We start from the raw sequence: 15,378 nt of genomic DNA on the forward strand, positions 1-15,378 counted from the left end.
AATGGAGACATCTCTATGAACTCTCCAACCCTGCAAATGAGGGAATTTAAAAATAGGGAGCCATTTCCAAGGACTCTAGCTGGCTTGTTGCCGGATCAATATACACAGAAAATGACTCCCCCCCCCGTATGCACAGTGGATGACATGTATGCTGGAGGTGTGTGTGTGTGTGTGTGTGAGAGAGAGGGAGGGAGGGGGGCTGGGTTAGAGGAGTACATTGGGGCTGTAGGCTGTGCTTCCCTCTGCTTGTGTTCCCCTGCGGCTGGCCAGCCCAAAGCTCCCTGGGCTCTGGGAGATTTATAGCTTTATTACTCTGATGGATGCTCCATCTCTCCCTCCCTGTTCTCCAGGCCTGCCTGGGACACACTGCCTACAGACAAGGGGAGAACCACTGCCCCCTCTCATTGAAAGCCACGGAAGTACACGGCTGACCGCAGTACTGCAGGCATTGTAAGCAGAAAACAGGATCCCCCATTATAGTGAATGGAAAAAGGGCACTCTGTGTACATTTTTTTTTTATATATGACAATCTAGGTACCAATAATTGCTTCTAATACACCAGATGTCCTTGAACCGATTATTTTTGTAATTGCACACAGAAGTTAAGGATAATTTTGTTGCTAATGGCAGCCTGCAGTACTCTGGTCGGCCTTCAACTCAAGTTACTTAGTGAGAGGTGGCAGAACTGAGCTGCCTGAAAAGTCACTTCCTGGAGTAGCTCAAACTGCACATGTTATGTCTCCATCTTAACCGACTTCATTTGGCTTCAATGTGCTATTGAATCTTCACATAGGAATGAATGGGGTCACGTGATCGATGGCTTTGTCCATTCATATATAGTCATTGCTACAGACCGACCCCAGGGCTGTGGCTCTAATGACACCATATTCCATATACAGTGTACTACTTCAGACAATCATGTCACCCCATTTCGTATATAGTGCACTCAAAAGTAGTGTACTATATAGGGAATAGGGTGTTATTTGAGATTTGCTCCAAGGTCTCTACCAGTGTGACACAAACAGACTACAGATTGGCTGTCAATGATAAAGCTGGTGATAAAAACCCTTAGCAGCCCATCTCAGAGTGATGGGTGTCGAGATGGTATTGCCTTGGGGTTAAGTGATGGTGCAATGCTGGGACTAGTATGGGTTTGCACAACACACACGCCAACATAAACCCTATTAATGGGTTTACAGTATGGAGGATCCTTCATGGCATCTGTCAAAACAGCCATCTATTAATACACACCCTGGGGTCACAGACACAGGCTGATGATCCAACATCACCAACGACTGATGAGATGGACTCTGGTTTTGACAGCAGAAACAAACAGACACATGAAAGGGTGGTGGAGGTATAATACAGTGGATTTCTGTCCCACCTGTAAAAAGCTAGAGGTCTGAGGGTTCCATTTCTCCTCCGGTCTCCCGTGCCAGGTGTTGAGGATACTTAAACACACCTGGAGAAGACAGAACAGATCAAGGGTTGAAGACAAGAGAATGACTGTCAGGTAAACATCCACAGGCAGAGGCCCTCCTACCCATCCATCCACCCATCATTCAGAGGGAAAGCTGAGAGGCAGTTTGCCCTGGCCTCCCCACCAGTGGTATCTCTGCTGTAGAAAGCCCACAGTAATTCTTATAGCAGCTGTCTCATTCCATTATGAAAATAGATGTTCCCTGTCAGAGCCTCCCTAATGAGGAAGAGCAGATGAGGCAGGCTCCAGAACCTTTACAGCTTTTCTCCAGGGGAGAGGAGTGGGGGGGAATATAGTGCTTCTTTTAAAATTTTGGCCACACACACCGAAAATAAACTAGCATAGAGGTAAGGCTACTCAAGTCAAGCTCTCTGCACTCCAAGCTGTGAGGTTAACAGGTTGATGGTGCCACAGAGGGATCACTATGGACAGACTGGTACTGAATATACACTCAAATTTGACATATTTTTGTGGAAAGCCAAAAGATGAAGAGACTAAACATTTTCACTAAATTAACAGACACAATATTTAAACTGTTGATTAAAAGCTAGGCAGTTGACCCAACTCCTCACCAACCCCTAACCCTGAGTAACTATATGGGACTCACTTTTCCATCGTTGTAGAGGTTTGGGTTAAAGCGCACGCTGTGTCCCCCGGTGGTCTCCAGGTTGACCAGGGGCGGGGAGTTGGGGTAGTCCTGGGGGAAGTACACGTCAAACTCAAAGCAGCCGTTGGCGTACGGCGTGTCTGCCGGGCCCGTGATGAGAACCTGCAACACACAGACCACAAGGGGTTAATGGCAATTCACTACTCACTACTTTTTCTTCAACACACCCATTACCACTAGAGGTGGCTGAAACAAAAGGATAGCATTTCTCTTCTGAATATCTCATGGCTATTATAGAAATCCAATTCATTTCCACACTGAAATGAGATTAGCTAATCAATCAAGGAGACCACAGGAAGTGAAAAATAAAAGAAACAGCACACAAAGACACAAGCTTGGGAAGATTCTAGAAAGGATCAAATAAGAAAAGGAAAAAGGGATCTTGGTAATTCTGCAGGAATACCCTTGTGCTTTCAGTGACCGGGAACTAAAGACCCTTTGGCCGCACTCCCCCTCTGCTCTGTTCTTTGCTCACACATGCTGAGTAGCGGGTTATTACCTAGTCACAGGTATTCAGGCTCAAGGATGGCATGCCCGAATGGGGGGGGGGGGGCTAATCTGATCTGAAACCCACTGCACCGAGACCTTGTTTCAAGTGCATTAGGCTCTGGCTTTTTAAAACAAAAACCCTTTCAGAGTTTCTGTGGGGGCCAGGTTCAGAGAGACACTATGTAGACAAGGGAGGAAGGGGCAGGGATGCAAACTTGTGAGGGCCCAAAAAGGAAAAAATAAAATATGCACAGAAACACGCAGAAAACCTGACCCTGATATTCACACCTCTACTCAATAAAACACATTGAATTTAACTTCACACTTCAGCGTTTCCCCCAGGATTTTTTTCAGCAGCGGTGGCAAAGTAAGCGTGGGGGTGGCAGGGCGTGGTAGTGGCTGTGGCCAATGGCGCAGTCTCCGACCGCAAATTGTAGATGCCCTCTTGGCCGCAGAGACAATTTTGCTGTTTTAAAGCTAATTTCCTGCAATTCTACACACAAAATATATAACACTGAAAACATTTGACAATCATATTTATTAGAATGCTGGCAACTATATAGCAGTGGCGGCCCGGCGCTGCTAAATTAGTTTAGGGGAAATACTGCACTTTTTACTGTATAATATAAAAGGCAACTGCAGAAAATAGCTGATTTGCTCATATCCAAAGGCCTACCTGTGATTTGGCAGGAGGAATGTAGTAAGGAATTTAAATGCATAACAATCTGCATTTTCTTTGTGTCAGTAAGGAGAACACACACTAGGTCTGTATGAAACCATCTCTATCCTGCTCTTCAGACAACTTTACACAGCCTACACACTCGCCCTCCCACACTCTCCCTCCCTCCCTCACACACACTTACTCCCTCTCCAACACACATCCTCTTTCTCGCTCTCCCTCACACACTGCTCCCAAAAGTTAGACAAACATAATTTAAGGAAAAGCAGAAAAATAGATTTGGTTTAGAATTACATTGAGTAGGCATATGCATCCTTCCTTTGAAGCATCTCTTCAAGTAGGCTATATATCCCTTTTCTGTGCCATCCAAATGTCTGCATAGCCAAGGAGTACCATGTTAGCTAGCCAGGTAACATGACTAAACAAGGTCGTTTATCAAACTGAAAACTCGTTGCCCATGAGTAGTTTAAAAACGGCCTGCGGCATGATTTATAAAACGATGTAATTTGTGCGCCAATCCGCGATAGAAATGGGGTTTGGCTAGAACCTCAGGGTTTTTAGTGACGCAAAGGCGCATGCCTGACGGTCACTGTGCTCTGTTTTTCCTCTGGCAGTATAATATAATAATAATAATAATAATAATAATAATAATAATAATAATAATAATAATAATAATAATAAGCCATTTAGCAGACGTTTTTATCCAAAGCGACTTACAGTCATGCGTGCATACATTTTTTGTGTATGGGTGGTCCCGGGGATCGAACCCACTACCTTGGCTTTACAAGCGCCGTGCTCTACAAGCTGACCTACAGAGGACCACAGTGGCACTCAGAGGCTGCGTGACAGTGAAGCCTAATCAGACTGGCCTGCTTGTTCTTACAGGCGAAATGAAACAATATCTACGTATCCATTTCGCTCGCGCTGCGAGCTGCTCCAATAATTAAACAAATGTAACAAAAAACCCATCACTGTCTGCACACCCCAGCTCACCATCACGGCTAAATAACATTTTAAAACTGATGGGAGATGCGCAGAAATAACGGACGGAGAGAAGCAGCTGAGTAGGCTAATGGCTGGTTAGGGGATGCGGCTGCCTGCTCACAGCTGTCACAATGTGAGATCAAAACGGTGAATATCGCCGAAAAGTAGCGAGTTTGCATTCCTGAAGGGGGAGAAGGGAAGATCCTGGGAGTGTCCCGTGTTCTTGCATCAACAAACGAGGTGTCTTTGAGTGAAGTGTCAGGCAGGCTAGCTTTCTCAGCAGTAGAGGAGAGAATGGGGAGGGGAGGAGGGGGAGGAGGGGGCAGAGCTGGCCACGCTGCCAGGCTGATGGGGGAGGAGGGGGAGGAGGGGGCAGAGCTGGCCACGCTGCCAGGCTGATGGGGGAGGAGGGGGAGGAGGGGGCAGAGCTGGCCACGCTGCCAGGCTGATGGAGGAGGAGGAGGAGAGGCAGAGAGAAGCGTGGGTTTAGAACAGGAACAAGACAGAATAAATATATATATCTTTTTAAATCCCTGATCCAGGGGAGGGAGGTAGAAACACGGCACGGCAGGTTTGAAAAAATATGTGAGAAGACGTGCGACGGTAAAGAGGACGTGGACACACTGTAGGTAGGTAGCTTGTGTATGTGAGAGAGAGAATGTGTGTGGGTGAGAGTCAAACACCGACTGCCTGACCCGTCTAAGCGGCGTCAGGTGTGAGTACCATGCCTATCCAAATCAGCAGAGCACTCGCAAGATTGCTTGAGGGCACCAAGTGTCACTCAGGCGGTAAGTATATTTTGACATTCAGACCCAACACTTTTAGTGCACTTTAGGTGGGAAACCTGGAGCAAGTGGTTTTGCAAATAATGACTGCTAAGATTACTTGATGCTCCCGGTGAAAGAATGATAATCCACTGTCTATGGCAGTAGGACAGGGGCTCCCTGGGGACACTTCAAATGAGGGCGCAACAACCCCAGATGGGTCACTAGACATCCACAATGTCCCACAACTTCCACCAGCCTCTCTGTCAACTAGTGGCACTTTCATGTGCTGCTAAGGAAAAAGTTGTGTTCTTTGCAGAAATAGAACCTTAACAGACGAGGGTTTTGACATTTACCGAATGAGACTTTGCCATTAATCAGAAAAGGGGTCAGGGCCATTTATTGAATGTCATTGGAAAATGAGAAAAACTGTCAATGACGGCAGTTGCTGAATGACCATTGGAATGCGAAGGCATAGGCTTTCAACACCAGATGCAGAGACTCGAGAGACCAAGTCCGTTTCCCCACCCCTGCTGCAACAACCGCAAGTAGCGCAAGTCCAGCGGTTTTAGTGCCCCAGGCAGCATCCATTTGACTGGAAGAGTACTGTAAACACCCTGCTCACTTTTATTAGCATCTCAATTGGAAACCATTCAATCATCATCTGGCCATTCCCTGAGGGCATCTCTGAATCGGACAGATGGGGTCTCCAGTAAAGACATTTCATAAATACCTTGAATACCATTGACCAGATATCACTTCTATAGATTATTACATAAAATGTGAATCATAAAATTTGGGTTGGCTAGTACTGTATGTATAAAATGGGACAAAATGATAGGATCGTAGGATTGGGCTTGTAAAAGATATGCTGAAAGGTATGTACATATGAATCACGTGGGTTGATTACTGTAGGTATAAAATGGTCATAAGAGAATGGGATGTGTGACTGAGTATAATAGGTACAGCACAGAGGACTGTATAGATCGTATAGGACAGGGCAGTATACATCTGTACCTTCATGATGTCCAGTCGTTCTTCATCGCAGCGGACAAACACGCTGGAGGAGGAGGAGAGGGGCAGCGAGGTGGAGAGCGTGACGGCTTCCTGTGCCAGGCGGCGAGCGCGGGCAGCGCTGTTGGCGTCGCTGGCGTTCTTCACCTGAGACATGTAGTGGTAGTTCACCTTGAACACCAGCTTCCCGTCATCGTCCTCCGAGACCATCTCAAAGGTGTCTGCCAGGGAGAGACATCACACAGGTATTAATGTCAATACTTACTGGGACCGCTATAGAGAAGGTTTAAACACTTTTAAAATGGTTCATTCCACGTCAAAGAATAAGGCATGAAACAAACACCCTGTTGACAAATCATGCAAATATCCTCCCACTTGTATGCATGCATCTGGCAGTAAATCTCTATTCAGTAATGACATGGCCCTGTGTCCTTTAATCATACTGCACACTGGGGTTCCTGTTACCTTGGCTCGACGCCGTCTCTCTCGTACTTGGACCAGAGCAAGCCTGTTTACACTCATGTCACTTGCGATTACTTTAGACGTGTGCCGCGCGCAAAAATCAATTGCGGCACAACAAAAGTCCCGTAATCAATCACGGCGTGGCAGGATGAGAAGTGACGGATAGAAAATACCTTCCTCCCTGCAGACAGGCGGCAGGATTGTGTTATGTATCATTTCAGAAAGGGGTAGGAGGGGGTTTGGGGCTGTGCTGATGCTGTGTTCTGGGCACTACGTGTATTGAGGAGGAACCAACCAGCAGCCAGCCTAGGAGAGAAGAGACGAGCCCTGCCTCTAGTATGTCTAAGTATTCCTCCTCTGTCTTAAAAGAAACAACCACATTTCCAACATACTGTATCTACCAAACCACAACTGTACACCACACAGAAACTCAACGCACTCACCAAACTGGAGCTTCTTCATGATGGCCACGTACTTCTCCTCTAGTGAGCGTAGGATGGACAGGGGTTTGGGTCTGGTTGTTGCCTTCTTCGAGGACTCGGCCAACTTCCTCTCTGATGGAGGGAGAGATAAAAAGAAAACCTTGTTACCATGGCAGGTTCAAAGTTATCCCTGTTTGAGAGCCAGGCTTACTGCTGTGTCTGCCTGCGTCTGGGTCCAGGCCTACAATCTTTACATTAATCTACTGGCAAACAAACAAACAAACCACACTGTGATAAAGGACTGCTGAGGTCACCACTTCCTTGATATTACTACCTAGTCCACGCCGACAAAGAATAGAATAACATCAGAAACACACAAATTCATATTAAAGCCATATTCCTCTTCGGTTCAACAAGATTATCTCAGAATATGATGGCATTTGCAGGTAATAGCAGGGTTTGTCACACCCCCTTATCACCTTCATATTGATGAATGAATCTGCAATCATTTGGAGATGCTAACATGGAATTTTCCCACACCCTACCCCCCAGTTTCTTCTGTGTCTTGTCGACAGCTAAACCATGTCCAAGACAAATGACAATGGAAACGGCCACCAATTTTCCCACCGACAGTGGAGAGATGGGATAGAGAGCAGTTAATGCATCAACATAATTAACTGTCTATTTATAGCACCCCAGCCCCGCTCTCATCCTCTGCTTTAGATACTGCTACCTGGACAGATGTACCTCCCATTCAATTACTGGTGCATTTAACTGGCCTATTACGACCAGACTTAGGATGCCAGAGGGGCATTAAAAAGCGGGGCCGTCGATACTTTATTTATACTCAGTTCTGTTGCCACGTTAACGTTGGATATCAATATTTATTGGAACATTTTCCCAGTTTAACCAGTCAATACTAGGCTGTAGGAACAGAGCTCTAAATGTCCGCCTCCTCGTTAGCCTTTCTCTGGGCTATTTTAAAGACGAATTAAAACAATTACATATCGGCCCTCCTCTATGCTGCCCATTCCCTTTTGGAACATGAATCCAGTGGCCATTATCACATGAATTTCCTTGTGTAAAGTGACAGCTGCATTGATCTGGGCACCCCCCCCCCCAATAGAGCGCCACTGATGTGGCTGAATACAAGAGAGCCACTGGGAGTTAGGCAAGCTAATTAATAATATGTGCCGCACTGTTTGGGGGAGGAGGCGTTACGGTCAATCATACATCATAGACGCATCGATAGGCAGCTTTCTTTAGCGACGGTGAGTAATGGCTGGCAGGAGCTCCCTGACAGCAGGTTTTATGACCTGATGCCCTCTCGCTACCAAACCCTCTTGTCCTCCTAGTGACTGTCTGCTCTATGGGTCTCTGGGCAGGACACTGTCTCCCTGCACTGTAAGGACACGGACAGAAGGGCTGCATGGGGACTGTAGGACAACAGCTGCCCACAATAGAACATACATCTCTATTTAGTATCAAAGTGATGTCAGAGAATGGGTTAACCTTTAACCTGTCACTTACGGAGTGGGGGTGGAGTTGGGAAGTCGGGTAAAGGATGTTCAGGCCTAAAACAGGACATTGTTTCCTTGATTAAGATTAAATTGAGACTTAAAGGGCTCCAAGTCAATGACAGCCCAGGGAATTTGTACTTGTGGAGACTAAACTTAGAGACCCATTTTCTTGTCCTTGTCCCAAGAACACACAGGACAAAAGAGAGCGGCAGCGAGAAAAATGGAGTGCGGAAAGACATTTGGGACCTGAAAATCCTTTGGAAGAGCCAAAACCAGACAACCTTTAAAAAAGGCACTGGCTAACATTTTACTGTGTCACTTCGTATTACAATAAATGTCTGTAAAAATAGCCAAGGAGGTCCAGACTAATAGTCCCCTTGCTCAGCATGGTTTGGCCATAGGCCAGAGAGTGACGTGAGTGTGTCGCCAGCCTTACCCTGGTTGGCCTGCCGTAGGCTGGTGGTGGCAGCGTAGACAATCTCAGCCGTCCTCTGGATGTCAGGCACCAGCAGGGTCAGGCCCTCAGGCTCTGGGTCTGCGCTATCAGGCTTCACCACACCTTTTGCCTTGTCTTTCTTTGACCTGGATAAGAGAAAAAAAAAAAGAGAAGGAGTTCAGTAATCAACATATTCCTCTTGCATGCATTGACATATATTGCTAATTTATTTGCATTGCATTCTACCAGGGAAGGAAATCTGAGGCGACTATATTACTGATAGGATCATTGAACATTTCTATTCCCAAGGAGTGCTCTACAGTACAACAATTAAAACATTTCGGGCGTTTCTGTAGATGATCCCTGTGTCCATCTGAAAAGGAGCATATTGCCCAGTGAGCCACAATTCTGGAGCAAAATTGATATACCCATTCCCAGTATTTTTCATGCTCTGGACATTGAAAAAAAATCTCCCTGCTTTCATCCCAGTTAAAATAAGTCCCTGCTTCAAAACTCCTGGGTTAAGTGGAAAACCCAGAGGTGGCTGAAATACACGAGGGACGTAAACAGTTCTTTAACCTTGTGCTTAAACGCTGTGGGAGCTGAGAGAATGGATTCAATGGCCCTGCTGATGGGTCACTGAAAAAGCCACTTTCCACATGACCTTTTGTGAAGTTGAACAGCAGCCAAGTTCCCTCCCCTCGCTCACCACTCTGCTCCACCGAGGACAGTCAGCGAAGGTCTTCTGTCTCCAACCCCCATCTCACTGTAGTCTTCCCTCCCCCCATCCCTGCCACCATCCGTCCTCATCGGCCATTTAATTCCATTCTGTAGCAGGCCAGGCGGCCAACACAGGCCTTGGCATGCTGGACACAGATGGGGAGAGACAGTTGAAGAGAATGCCTTACACTCTCTGCTGTGGATGCCCAGCCTTTACGACCGCCCCAAGGCCCTGCTTTCATTAGACTCTCTGTGTGTCTGGACCTCAGCCCTCAGAGTCCAGCCTGATGTAATGCCTGTGGATATGAGTGAGCCGATAGCAGGGCATTTTCTCTCCCCCCCCATCACTGGTGAAGAAACCACAACTTCATGCTGGACCATCCTCAGACAGTAATCATAATTGTGTTGCTGATAAGCAGCAGGGGTGTAGACCACCAGGTAGGTCTGTCAGAGTCTCCCAGGGCGGATGGGCTATTCCGCTGTACATTTGAAAAGCCCTGTCATGGGTCCTAGCATGTTTGTTGGTGGGACATTCAAGAGGGATGGGCTGTACCTTCTAAAAATAACACCCAGCTGGAGCATTACATTCATATGTCACCAGGGAGGAGGGACGGGGAAACAACATGAATGTCTGTGGGAATCGTACGTGAGCTGGAACTGTTTGATACGTCTCCACGTCTAACCATGCACGGGACACATCCTTCAAATATTGACTCCTCGGATGGGATCCCATGGAATATTGATGATCCACCGTACTGGGTGGATGTGTGTAGCTAGTGTAGAGGGTAGAAAGAGGTTAAGAGTGCCTCGGCTCCTCTGAAGTGTCCTGCTACTGTAGTTGCGTAAAGCTCACAGTCAGCACTGGGCTGGTTGGGGTGATATATGGGAGGGGGTTAAGGATCCTTTACACAAACTGTTAATTGTGCTGCTGAGGCGGGATAACATGGGCTTCCTGCACACTTTGGGGCTGTGATTAATAATGGATGGTCACAGACCCACAGGTCAGGTCTACAGGCTCACTACTGCTAATGACTCACTGTCTACAGAGACCAGGGAGGAGGCTGACCCAGGATTGAACCCCCAATAATGGCAGCAGGATTCTAACCCTCTCCCCTTGAAACTCTCATTCTCAGCTGAAACCATCAATTTACATTGATTACATGGGCAATGAGACATTATTCTGTTTGTTTTGTATATTCTTACTCTGTCCGTCTAAGTCCCCACCTGAGGCGGTTAGTGTAGGTGTCCACACAGGTCTTCATCTTGGCCAGCAGCATGCCCACAGAGGTCTGTCCCTCTGAGCTTTCCTCCTCCTCTTCCTCCTGGCTGGGGTCTCCTGACAGGGGCAGCAGCAGGGGCACCAGGGCCGTGGAGGTGGAGATGGCCCTCAGCAGCTCCAGCAGCGCCCGGTACAGGGGCACGTGGCGTGCCATGTCCAGCACTGAGGGAGAAGAGAAAACAGGGACAAGGAATGCATAAGCGAGAGCCAACAGAGAACTGGTAATAGTGTTTTGGAATCAATCCGAATAAAAACATGGAGAAAGACGAGACACCCATACCAGTGAAGAACTCAATATAGGAGTACATGAGAGAACATAACGAGAGTATCTGTCTCATGGCCTTGAGTCAACCTGTGTGAGTCTGGTGTGTGTGTGACAGGATAGATGGGGGCAGGTAGGAGAACTCCAGATTGCACTTGGAGAGAGGAGAGGAGCAGCATGACTAGAGATGGACTGTAGTGAGCAGAAAGCTAGTGAAAGGGATATTAAAGATTATTAGATTTCCAGGAATGGACAAATGACATGCACGGACTAGGAACAGCCCTCAGGCGGCCAAACCAAGGCCAGAACTCAATTTAGACTCCTCACAAACAAAACGTGTGCCCGACTTCTGTCCAATACCAACTCACGTCCCTGACTCAAAATAGCCCTTTGTTCCAGGCCCTGAAATGAAGCCAAAGCCAGCTAGTCAGGAGGGCAGGCACCAATGGAAGCTAATCTAAAAGGAAAGCCTGGGGCCTAGCAGCCCCCTCACTTACTTTCCCAGATACATGATTGAATCAAATAAGAATCTCAGGGTGTCATTTTCTAGAACGTAGGACGAGTCTGGCAGTGTGATAGATTGGAAAATCCACAGCTGTGCCGTGGTCCGAGGAAAAGGGGGAGCGCGGGAGAGAGAAAGAGAGGAGACAGATATTAGATTTGCGGGGAGGGAATAATCCTGACGTGGCTGTGACAGGAGTGGGCCCAGCCCAGCTGTTTGTCCTGCAGCTCTTCATTGTGATGGGATTCCATACAGTACAGGTCCCCCTCATCCCCATGACGAGGACTGGACAGTTCCCACCCATAATGGAAGTTTAAATAACATTGAGTCGTGGTGGCGAACCTGCTGAGCTAGGCCCCTGCATTCCCTTGTGAGGGGCTTGGGCGAGAGAGGGAAGGTGCTCTCAGCCGACCCACAAACCCCATTAAAATCTAGCCTGGTTCCACATGTTTGTGCTGTGAGAAAGGCCTCTACAACAGCCCCGGCCTGGGCAAGTGTGAAACCAGGTTAAAAGAATGCGCTAAGTTTGTGTGTTTTGATTGTGTTTTTAGTTGGGAAATAATAATTAGAACACCTGGACATAATCACTTGGTGAAAGGAGAGGATTTGACGGCTGTATTCAAATGGGTCTGACTTGGAGAAGCACAAAGGCAGTTTGATGGAATAAAACAGAACTAGCAGAGAGCACCTAGGAAGCAATCTTGTCCTTGCTCCTTTGTCTGATGATCTTCTCTCGTTTATTTAGGCTCATTGTTTACCAAGCTGTCTGAAAAGCATAAAATACTAGTAGTCTTACACCCTTCGTGTAGCCTACATCCCTTAGATGTGTTTTAAGCAGTCTGTGGACAGTCATACTCCTGCTGAACCAAGATCATGTCCATCATTGTCAGAGGCATTTCCGGTCTGTGAGTGGAAAGAGATTGGCGGTGACAGTACAGAAATGACCATTTGAGGATGTCCACGTACACGTGTGTCACGGTCTACCTCAGTGTAACTGTGTGCTTGTGCCAGACTCAAACGGAGCAGGACAGCCCTCACTTTTGCTCCCAGTCTGCTTTACATTTATATTTGAGTTCCCGGCCCCAATGTCCCATACCCAGAATTTGAACGTTGACCTCTCACCGCTTTAATCTGCTCCTCAATCCTCTCTAGTGTGTGGGCGGCACCCAGAGCAGAATCCAAATCCCCACCCTACTGAATAGATTTACGCAATTACCGCTAAAGTATTCAGTGCTTTCGGAAAGTATTCAGACCCCTTGACTTTTTCCACATTTTATTACGTTACAGCCTTATTCTAAAATGGATTAAATCGTTTTTTCCCCTCATCAATCTATACACAACACCCCATGATGACAAAGCAAAAACAGGTTTAGACATTTTTAAGCTAATTCATATATTTTTTTAAACCCGGAAATAAACATTTACATAAGTATTCAGACCCTTTACTCAGTACTTTGTTGAAGCACCTTTGGCAGCGATTACAGCCTCAAGTCTTCTTGGGTATGATGCTACAAGCTTGGCACACCTGTATTTGGGGAGTTTCTCCCATTCATCTCTTCAGATCCTCTCAAGCTCTGTCATGTTGGATGGGGAGCGTTGCTGCACAGCTATTTTCAGGTCTCTCCAGAGATGTTCGATCGGGTTCAAGTCTGGGCCACTCAAGGACATTCAGACACTTGTCCCGAAGCCACTCTTGCGTTGTCTTGGCTGTGTGCTTAGGGTCGTTGTCCTGTTGGAAGGTGAACCTTGGCCCCAGTCTGAGGTCCTGAGCGCTCTGGAACAGGTTTTCATCAAGGAGCTCTTTGTACTTTGCTCCGTTCATCTTTCCCTCGATCCTGACTAGTCTCCCAGTCCCTGCCGCTGAAAAACATCCACACAACATGATGCTGCCACCACCATGCTTCACCGTAGGGATGGTGCCAGGTTTCCTCCAGACGTGACGCTTAGCATCAGACCAGAGAATCTTGTTTCTCATGGTCAGAGTACTTTAGGTGCCTTTTGGCAAACTCCAAGCGGGCTCTCATGTGCCTTTTACTGAGGAGTGGCTTCCGTCTGGAAGGTTCTCCAATCTCCACAGAGGAACTCTGGAGCTCTGACAGAGTGTCCATCGGGTTCTTGGTCACCTCCCTGACCAAGGCCATTCTCCCCCGATTGCTCAGTTTGGCCGGGCAGCCAGCTCTAGGAAGAGTCTTGGTGGTTCTAAACCAGCTGAGCTCACATGCTTTTACACTAGGATTTGACTATTAGATGTTCTATGTCTGTTTAAAAAAAATATTTAAAAAGGAATAGTTTCACCATATTAAAACAAGAGCTTGGTTCACGTAAAAGGGTTGACCTTAAAATGAGGTACAGATTGTTTTTTTAACCTTAAAATTAATCACTAATAACATTAAATAAATAATCTTCATAAATGACTGTCAAAGCCGCAAAATAACTAGGGCTTAATAATGATAGTGAAACTTCAGAGTAATGTTGGGGTTATGTGGGTTAAAAATCTACCTAGAAGTCAGAGGATGCACAGAGGGACATGTCAGAGTTATTGCATTTTCAATGTGGTCTATATTAAAAAAGGGCACTTCATTTAATATAACAGGCTTTTAAAATTCTATATTTGTACACTATTTCTACTTAAAAGGGACTCATTTCGGGGAACAACCCAATTCATTAAAGAGAATGAGATCAAAACATTAAAATGTGGCAGTGGAGCCGTCCTAATAAGTGCCAAGACATGATGGTCTGAAATGTCTGGCCTGAATGTCTCTTGGCTGGAACAACGCATAAACAATTCAGAAACTACATCCAAAAAGCCACAAGGCAAGGAGAAGGCATCTAATATACTCTATTTGCAACTTTACTTAGAAATCACATAAAGTGGAGCAGGTTGAAATATTACATCAAGCTAAGTGTGATGCTAAAATACGACACTCCAGACAGAGTTGAGAAACAGTCGATGGGTTAGCTGCATACATTATGCATGTGCGACTACAATTGAAAGTAGAAAGCCTTCGCTAGTCCACAAAGCAGAAGTACAAGCATTAAGAACAGATGCCCCACTGGGTACCCCAGCCATGTTATCTAGGCCTACATTGTCAATGTAACACACCAGCCATTAGTTTTTTTATGATTCATTTTGATAGGGAGACGTTGTGGGCAATTAACATTCCTCCGCCAATGGGAAGCACAGAAAACGAGACCCCAGAGTTTACATGTCTACCTTTTGTGATTAAAGTCATAACTCAACATCTATCATGGTCCAAAACACACCAACATAGGCATGAAGATGGCACCCACAACACCTCTTCCACCTCAGGAGACTGAAAAGTTTGGCATGGGCCCTCAGATCCTCAAAACGTTCTACAGCTGCACCATGGGGAGCATCTTCACTGGCTGCCATCCAGGAGCTCTATACTAGGCAGTGTCAGAGGAAGGCCCTAAAAATTGTCAAAGACTCCAGCCACCCAAGTCATAGACAAGCGGCAGCTTCTACACCCAAGCCATAAGACTGATAAATAGTTAGTTAAATAGTTAACCAAATAACTAACCGGACTATCCGCATTGACCCTTTTTGCACTAACTTCTTTGACTCATCACATATGCTGCTGCTACTGTTTATTATTACATTTTAGTCATTTAGCAGACGCTCTTATCCAGAGCGACTTACAGTTAGTGAGTGCATACATTATTATTATTACATTATT

The 15,378-nt window shown here is 46.4% G+C and overlaps 1 protein-coding gene across 22 annotated transcripts in view; it reads right to left on the reverse strand.

The window, feature by feature from the left end:
• LOC311129371 (dual E2 ubiquitin-conjugating enzyme/E3 ubiquitin-protein ligase BIRC6-like) overlaps positions 1-15,378 on the reverse strand; it is a 139,588-nt gene that overhangs the window by 15,644 nt on the left and 108,566 nt on the right. For 14 of the 22 annotated variants that reach the window (XM_084161644.1, XM_084161655.1, XM_084161653.1 and 11 more), the window contains 6 exons: positions 10,841-11,078; positions 8,918-9,063; positions 6,983-7,093; positions 6,081-6,298; positions 2,088-2,249; positions 1,385-1,462 (listed from right to left, as the gene is read on the reverse strand). In XM_084161644.1, the coding sequence (XP_084017770.1) occupies positions 1,385-1,462; positions 2,088-2,249; positions 6,081-6,298; positions 6,983-7,093; positions 8,918-9,063; positions 10,841-11,078 (953 nt within the window). The remainder of the gene's footprint in view (positions 1-1,384; positions 1,463-2,087; positions 2,250-6,080; positions 6,299-6,982; positions 7,094-8,917; positions 9,064-10,840; positions 11,079-15,378) is intronic. The other 8 variants (XM_084161649.1, XM_084161648.1, XM_084161645.1 and 5 more) reach the window with 1 other exon arrangement.

Source organism: Coregonus lavaretus, assembly GCF_964263955.1.
Source record: "Coregonus lavaretus genome assembly, chromosome: 1".
NCBI lineage: Eukaryota > Metazoa > Chordata > Actinopteri > Salmoniformes > Salmonidae > Coregonus > Coregonus lavaretus.